This window comes from Sander lucioperca, chromosome 17 (genome assembly GCF_008315115.2).
Source record: "Sander lucioperca isolate FBNREF2018 chromosome 17, SLUC_FBN_1.2, whole genome shotgun sequence".
In the NCBI taxonomy this organism is placed as follows: domain Eukaryota; kingdom Metazoa; phylum Chordata; class Actinopteri; order Perciformes; family Percidae; genus Sander; species Sander lucioperca.
The window spans coordinates 7191043-7200111 of NC_050189.1; the positions used below are offsets into that span (position 1 = coordinate 7191043).

Here is a 9069-nt window from a genome sequence, read left to right on the forward strand (position 1 = left end):
TGGGGGAACAAAAAGGTGTTGGACACATTTTATAGTAGTCTTTATAATAGTCTTCTTTTTTTTTTTTCAAATTTTCTCTGGACCATCTGTGATCTGAGTCCACACCTTCTGTCAGCATCATATTTATTCTACATTTGCTTGTTTCCAATTTTCTTTCTTTTTTGAGATTATTTTTTGGGCATTTTAGGCCTTTATTTGGATTGGACAGCTTAGACTTGAAAGGGGAGAGATAAGGGGAATGCCATGCAGCAAATGGCCGCAGGTCGGAGTCGAACCAGCGGCCGCTGCGTCGAGGAGTAAACCTCTATATATGGGCGCCCGCTTGTTTCCAATTTAAGTTTTTCTTTTACACCAGGTGAAATGCTCAAACCTTAGACTCTGAGACACATTTTAAAGCTGTAGCTTTCCTTCAAGTGGAAATAACTGACATGTCTTGCATATCATATTACACACGTTTTCCCAAATTCATCCTGATATAGTTGGCATCTTTGGAACCATAGGATGTCAACCAAGATTTTAAATAAAGTTCTGTTGATTTGAACAATTCTTGGCTACACATCATGAGTTCATAATGACTGACCGACCAGCAGGCCTCTGCTTGTTAAAGGCTCAATTGAGTATCGCCAGGTCACGTTTTTACCCTCAGGCAGTGAGACTAATGACACTGTCTGTGGATTTCTTTCATTTTATTTTATGATGTTTTTATCTTTCTCTTTTTCTGTGATGGCTGCAATAGTTTTTAGGTTACTACAACATATCAGATTGTACTACTTATTCAGGTCATTTATGTTGTATTTAACACACAGCTGTTGCAAAAATAAATAAATTAACTCCTAGGAATTGTGGTGTTCAGTATTATTTCATGGTATTATGGAGCGCTTTGAGATACAGGACTTAATTGAGGTGGTACACAAACTCAAAAACAAACTTGTTTCAATGCTTGAGCCTTTTAATTATGCATGATACAAGAAAGACAACTCACTGAAGAATAGAGTTGGGCATAAAGCATCCTTTCTATAACCATTCAATCTGCTCTTTGAAGCACAAGGCCCTAAGAAACAGCTCCTGTTTGTCAATTGTCACTTCTTTCCTTGAGTAGCGTTACAGCGATAGCTAAGAAATATTTGATTAGAGAGTTAATGTTTAGTCCAATGTTTGTGCATCATGGTAAGTACTTCATGCCTCTGTGTTGGTCCAGGAATCATCAGCGTTTCTTGGCACAGACATATCCTTTCCTAACTTTGCAGTTGTTGTCGTCCCAGCAATTTTTAGCTGTGAGTACCAAAGACACAGGAGTCAGTCAGCATGACACATACCAAAACCTGACACTGAAACAAAACCTAAAACTATGCAGACAACAGGCAAAAAAAAAAAAAGTTAGCTGTTGTCATCACAATAATATGGTTATTATACAGTAGTATACATCATTTTCTAGATTAATAACGTTATTAACAATATATAGTATCAATGTTTAATAAATTATACAATTCTGTGCATTGCTAATAGCTAAATGATTTGATAAACCCACATTTGACCCAAAAACAGTCTATCAATCATCAAAGGTATTATTTTAAAAGCAATCACTGGCCTGTCTGCCACTTATTTCCAAAAGTCGATGGATATATTTATCAATCTTTTTTTACAATATGTCTCAAATCACACTCTTACATTATGCTTTAAAGGTAAACATTGTCTTTTTATTTACCTGTATAATTGATTTGTAGACAGTGCTGATTGCCCCTGGCGTTATTAGGCTCTTTTCGACACCAGTTCACATACTTGAAAGGTGTACCGTCAGACCAGACCCAATGACCCTCCTTTAGAAGACAAAATGAAAAAAACTTAAAGTTGAATATCTCTGGGACCTCGACACAGAGGTCGTGGGTCCTCAAAAATCTGAATTCTTCTGGGCGCTCAGGTAGCTCAGTTGGTAGCTCACAGGTAAAGGTTTATCCCTCGACACACAGGCCCGTATTAAGACAATGTGGTGCCCCTGGGCACTATACCTCAAAGCCCCCCCCCTTTACCCGTGCTGTCCTCCTGGCAAAAATATCAGACATAATCAAGGGGATTTCTCAAATGTAATTTACTAACTTGTCCAACTACATACATGTAGGCATATGAGCAGTGAGAACTATATTCAAATGTCTCAATTCAAAATGTTGAATTCAAAAAGCACAGCACTCAGTTCAAAATGTCAAAATCAATACACATCAGTACATCAGCCCAGTAGACAAGCCAAAAAAACTAATAAAAAACAAAGCATTTGCATTATGCAAAGAGAAACCAACTCTTGCTTTCCCCCTGCCAAAAATATCAGACATAATCAAAGTGATTTATCCAATGTAATTTACTAACTTATCCAACTACATACATGTAGGCATATGAGCAGTGAGCACTATATTCAAATGTCTCAATTCAAAATGTCCATCAATTCAAAAAGCCAAAATCAATTGTGGGTCGGTCAAATATGTATTTTTCCAACTTTATTTCACGAGCCCTGAAAGCAACTCCTTTGATTAGTCAAAACTTACAAACGCATCATGAGAAAGCTAAAACTGCTTTAGCATCATAGCTAACGACAATAAAAGGACCGAAAATGAATAAGATATGGACAAAAGACTATCAATATTAGAGCTAAGAATATGGATTTATTGCACAAAGTCCTCTGAAAGAAATACGAGTTCTAGGAAAAGAAGGGCATACTGTGGACCGGTCTTTTACACTTCTCTGCATACTGAATAAATTAACAAAGCGCACCCGCCATTCTGTGTGCTTGGAAAACACGGAGAAGGGTTGGGCGCAACCAAGTCTCACCCAGAGGTGGGGGGGGTTTGTGTGAAAAATGTTTTTCTTTGCTTGCCAATTACATTGAATCAAGAAAGTCAACCACATATCATTTTTTATAACAGTTAATATTTGACATTCATCATTATGATAAAAAAAATTTGGGGGGTTAAACTGGCCACGTTTGATTATTGTTAACCCCCCCATCCCCCAAATGATACATTTGCGCGTACTTGTGGACCAACTCAACTCTGACAGATTGGGGAGGGGAGTGATAGTGGTCATGTAATATTGATTTATTTATTATTTATTATTATTATTATTATTATTATTATTATTATTATTATTATTATTATTGTGAAATAAGTGTTTATAGACGAGTAATGTATGGTCTTTCAACAATTTCAAGTGAATAATATAACAATTTACAGAAAATATTGTTAAAGCTTGTGTCATGTGGTGCCCCCCCACTGGTTGTGAATGGTTGGTGCCCCTGGGCACTGGCCCAAGTGCCCTTATGGATAATCCAGGCATGTCGACCAGATGTCGACACAGAGGCCCAGGGTTCGAATCGGACCTGCGGTGATTTCCTGCATATCTTCCCTCTCTTTCTCTCCCCTTTCATATCCAAGCTGCCCCAGTGGCTAAAGGCAGAAATGCCCAAAAAATAATCCTGAAAAAAAAAAACATACAAAAAATTCAAATACCTCTCAGACCTTGTCTAATTTACCTGGTGTGCATCAGTGCCTCCGATCCATGTACGTTTCTTGCGTGCCAAACGCTGAATCCAATGTTCCTCATCTGCGTTGTTCACAGATGCTAGGTTTCCATGAAAACCGAGACAGGATTTCTACAGTGAAGATACACATACAGAGAGTTGCCAAGAACAAAAACCTGAGTAATATGAGAAAACAGAAGAAGTGTGTGCAAAATGTACAATTCAAGCAGAATAAACATAGAGAATAATGACTCTGCACTCAAATCATCTACCTACCTCAGCCGCAGCCCAGCTGGTGGGTGCTGGAAAGTAGCGGAAACAGCGTTCTCCGTGCAGAGACCAACCCTTATCACATTGTGTGGACCTCTTGACAACATGATCTTCTCGTGAAATAGAAAAGCAAGGGCAATGTTGAGTCTCAGTTTTACAGATGAAATGTAAACATTTTTTTTAAAATGTATATACAATTCAATGTACATATCAAAGCATGATGTGCTTTATTAGAAATCTGAGGAACTCACTTGTTTGTCCAGTCACAACAGCGGCCTCTGCCTCTGGAAGAACTGGGCAGTTTGACATAAGAGTAAGTGACTTCTGTTGTTCATGTTCCCACAAAAAAATGATTCAATCTCTTTTTCCTCTCTCTCTTAAACACTAAATATTCAGAGTACATACACTGCTTAATCACTCCTACTCACCAGTAGTCAGAGCCATCATGGCAGCAACAAGTACGGACACAGCTAGCCATCTTCATGGAGAAGTTGATGAAGTCGACCTTCAATAGAAAGTAACAAACATGTTAATAAGACTTGTATACAGAGAAAAATTACCCTTAGCGACGGTAAATCCATTAAAGAGAGGACAGAAAATAAGAGTTTATAGCAAACCTTTTGCGAAATGATCTTCTTCCTTTGCAGTGTCACAGAAGTATCTAACAGGAGAAAACATGCCTCTTATATACAGTTGCTTATTCTGCCAGAACCCGGATCTAAGGTCACACACACTGCATGCACGAAAACGCAAACACGAATATGCATCATTTCAGACACAATATCTGTATTTGTCTAGTGATAATGTTTGCTGAGTGTAGCGTAACAAAAATAGATCAGATATCAATCTCCAAACAATAAGTTGCCACTCCTCCCTGTGCTATAGAACTTCAGGAAATGTCTCCTCTGTGTTTGTGATCCTTGTGTTGGTACAATAATATTCATGTCCCTGAAGTTCCCAAGAACTATGGATACCTAACACCAAATAAATACAGCTTACAATGTTTTTTTCAAATAAACACCCCTCTTGTTTGCAAAGATAATGTGTCTCTTTCTGTGCACTGAAGAGGCATTTTAGTTCACACTACACTGTAAACCCGAACGTTGTCAAGTTGGTGTAACATGTTCTTCCTTTTTGAATATTGTTAACTAATAAGTTTTGATTAAATGGAACTATTTTTTGTATAAGTAAGCGTAACAGAATCTCCTGCATTTTCAAGCTTTTGGTCTAAACGTCATACCCAAATTAAAATTGGTACAGCTCCCATATACTTTGACACTCAGGGATGTGCCTGGTATCACTGGAAAGAAAACACTCTCAAGTTTTTGTTCCAAGTGTCAGAGTGATTCTAGGCCTTACTGACACAGAGTTACAGAGGCTAGAATGGAGGGTTTCTATTTCCGTCCAAGTCATACATCTGTAAAATGATTAAAATACACTGCTGTGAACACATATTCCAGGTGACAGACAATCCAGGACATTAGCCACATGTCTCAGCTTACTACAGAAAAACTCCAGAAGCCAAAAGACTCAAAAATTGATTTTATATGAATTTTTTTCTACATATATGTCTGTGCGTTTTTCTGATTTTTATTTGAAAAGTGCAAAGAAAAAAGCCAATAAAGTACAAAATAAAACACTTCTCAAATACACAAACACATCCACATCAATCATACACATACTTGAAATAACTATATACATAAATATATAGAAATAAGTCATTATGAACTGCACAGGGTGTGAAATGCTTATAGGAGGCCCTGTTTTTGCTTTGACACAGCTCCAGCCATTACAGGGTTAAAATTTCAGCGGCACATTTGGTATTGATCGACTTGTCTACTCATTGGCTACAAATGTAGCCGGGTCTTAGGGCATTTAAATCTAACTGGTCCGAGCAAATGTCGATCATTTCCGCGTGGTCCCAAACGCGTCAGAGGAGACTTCAGCTTTATTATTGGTGTATCACAGCCAAACCTGCACCGATTGGCTTATATCAGGTATCGATGGAAAGCTTAGAACTCAGGGAATAGAGTGACGCCCACATCAAGTTGCTAGGAGCCTCAGGAGAGAAGCGAGCAGCGTTAGAAGTGCGGAAATGAAAAACAGTTCAGCGATTTTCCGTTGTGATTCGGCCAGAAACGTCAACACTGTGAGGCAAACAGCTCGTTTTGGATATAATGGCTTGGATATTCCATTTCCTTGGACTCTTGGGGATTTAAGAAAAAAAAGTTTTGGGCAAAAAATCCACGCAGTGGCCAAAGGGTCAAGGAAACAGGTAAGGATGCAAAACACACGGGCTGCGCTGTTTACGCTGTATTGTTTTATTTATTATAACTTTGTAGCAGTTGTGTAACTGCTGTAAATCATCTTATGCTTTGTGTGTGGACTTAATGGAATCCTGAGAGTCTAAGCTTTAAATTGGTGTGTCGCATGGCTGTATATTTTGAAGATTTAATGCTTTAAAGTTATAAAAACGTTTATAAATGGAGATTACAGCGACACCACTGCCACAATCTGTACCGTAGACGGTACAGTGACGCCTTATGTGGTTAAAACATAACTTAAGTACAACTTAATATAATTAAGTACTTACATACTAAAATGATAAAGTCCTGTTCAGTGACAGTAAGTCATTTCTTAAAACAATTGGTGTAAACTGCACCGCATAGTGACTGACCTGAACAATCGTGTATCTTGCTGGAAATCTTTTGTTTGTGTCCAAAGCAAGTATTTATACCAATGAATCAAACTGACAAGTCCTTACGCCATTGTTTATACCAAGATAGTGAAACTGCTTTGTATTGTTGTCCATATTTAACAGTTCACTCTGTAAGTATAGTCTAATGAACAATGCACATGAAAGGGAGCACTATTCCCTATGTGACAAAGTTACACATTGTCATCTCTGATCTGAGAAATGTGCTAAAGTAACTGAGAGGAACTGTAGCCTACTGTTGTGAGCTGCGAAAACCAAGTTGATTATACAGCTCCATACAGGTATTTGTAGGATATATTTGTATTTTTATAAAAAAAAAAATAATAATAATAATAATTTATACTCTTTATTGATCCCCAATGGGGAAATTACAATTTACACTTGGTTGTTATTACACAATAATAATATTGCATTTGTATGTTTATATGACGTAAAATATGTTTCTGATTGACACAAGTCATGTTCATTTTCATTGAAGTTCACATATAGGTATATAGGTAGGTATATGGCCTTTACACAGAATAACTACCCATTTCCAAATGTGTAAGCTCCAGTTTTGGAGGCATTAATTGCACATATGCATTAAACAAAGTGTTTTCCAGAGAATGAATGATGCATGTATGAATGTAGGCTCATATCTTAGCTTTATTATACCCAACTGCAATGACTGCAGTCCTCTTACTTAAGTATATAAACATGCAATGACACATAGTGTTGAAATGCAACATTTTATTTAGAAATGAAAATAATCCACACGTCTTCATCTTCATTTAGAGGAGGAGTGTAAGAAAAGGTGGAAGAACCTAAGGGACAGGTACATAAAGGAGAGGAGACAAAAAAGTGGTGCAGGGGCAGACTTGGAAGTACTTTTCCATACTGTCTTGTCTGGAGCCACACGTCAGGGAGAGACAAATAGCCAGATACTCCGCTGTAGAAATGGGCTTTTGGAATGTTGTTTGCATCCGGGAAATCGTAGGCCCGACTCTCGTCAGCAGACTGTCAAATTGCTCCCTGTTGAGCCGAAAGTACCCCTGGAACCGGTCACAGTAAATGCGGAGCTCCTTCACCAGCCGGAATTCCCCCAACTGATCTCTGGACCTGAGGGTCTCATGCACCCACACCTTTCTTCCTGCTGCCTTCCTCCGTCCTCTCCTCACAACCAGGGCAAGTGCCAAGGATTTCTTTTGTTTCAAAGACAGAAACATCGTCTCCACCAAATCACTACTGTGTATCCACAATATCGCATGTACTGCACGTCTGATGTAAACACCGGACGCAGACGTGACGTGCATTCAAAAATTGGCGCATGTATGACGTAAATTTGTGCTGAGCCCGGCGGCATGCACAACAAATATAGTTGGGAATAGGACAACCTAGCGGCGAGCACAGCGCATGCCACGTACAATGTGAAACGGCCTTCCAGCAGCACAACTAGCGACCAACCACTACCAGACTCACTGAAGAATTAATCTAGTAATCACACGCTCATTCCCCGCTTAAAGGTGGTGTTAGAAAATTTGTCGTTAGTAGAAGCACTAACAGACACCTCGTATGCAATAGTTAGTTTTTAGTTGATGGAAACTTTCACTAGTGCACCGCTAAAGTCCAATATCATATTAAAAGAGCATAATAGTGCCTCAAACTGAGTTCCTACACTGCACGTCCGCGCTCTCTGTAGCTTCTAGGGAATTCTGTGTGAGCAGACTGTCTGAGACACGGAGATTGCTGTTAACAGAACACGAGTCAACTGCCCGTGCTGCGTCAGTTTTAAAACAAACGACCCTGCTGGAGGCAAGCTGCTTTTCATGACAAAGATGAATAAAGTAAAAACCCTTAACAGTAAAGCTTTGGTTTGTAGAAATGGCATTATTGTCGATTAACCATGGAGTAAGGTTCAAGTGCTGCTGCTTTTCTTTACAGTAATGTTAATTTTGCTTGATGGCTTTAGTAACTTGACACTTTGGGGATAAAATGAAAAGATCATTAACAGGGAACATTTATAAATGGAAGTATTTATAATTTGACACTCTCTGAATGCTTTTAATTGTTCAGTTTCAGATCAGTTTATGCATTTGCATCTCTGTTCCAGTTTCAAGAAGTTAAGGAAGATTACTAGAGATGTGATAAAGATACCAGGTAATCCAATGAATGTGAATTCTTCTATCACACCCCAAATACCAATAACTTAAGTTTTTTTCTCAGACAATGTTTTAGTGTGGTAACCCTAAATCATACGCACCCCCACATACACATATTGTTTATTCTACTTGCCTGTTTGATCAAAATAAAGCGTGTTGCCGTATTCAACTCAACAATTCATGAATGTGTTCTGTTCACAAATACCATCTTCCTAATTTGATATTTAACCTTTGGCACTGAACAGATCATATTCTACTTAACTTTGTATTTGCTTGCAAAAAAATTGTTTAAGAAGACTGAGAAGAACCTGCCACTCATTAGAAAGATGATGGAGACCACATTCCCCCTATGCCGACAGACCATAGTGATGTCCTGCCCACCAGTGAACGAGCTCATGGACCTCTGGCCTGCTCTCAAAATAGAGTAATAGAGGTAATAT

At 38.5% G+C, this 9069-nt stretch overlaps 1 protein-coding gene and 1 long non-coding RNA gene across 2 annotated transcripts; one reads left to right on the forward strand and one right to left on the reverse strand.

The window, feature by feature from the left end:
- Nucleotides 1–928: 928 nt before the first annotated feature.
- On the reverse strand, nt 929–4517 carry LOC116053288 (galactose-specific lectin nattectin-like). Its single transcript, XM_031304334.2, has 6 exons — nt 4393–4517; nt 4204–4280; nt 3782–3891; nt 3518–3637; nt 1706–1817; nt 929–1272 (listed from the first exon to the last, which is right to left on the reverse strand). Exons 2-6 carry the CDS (start codon nt 4220–4222, stop codon nt 1205–1207), a joined length of 429 nt encoding a protein of 142 aa, XP_031160194.1. The 5' UTR covers nt 4223–4280; nt 4393–4517; the 3' UTR covers nt 929–1204.
- A 3707-nt stretch (nt 4518–8224) lies between these two features.
- On the forward strand, nt 8225–9069 carry LOC118493614. Its single transcript, XR_004895565.1, has 3 exons — nt 8225–8314; nt 8544–8627; nt 8923–9069. It is a non-coding gene; the product is annotated as an uncharacterized LOC118493614 (long non-coding RNA).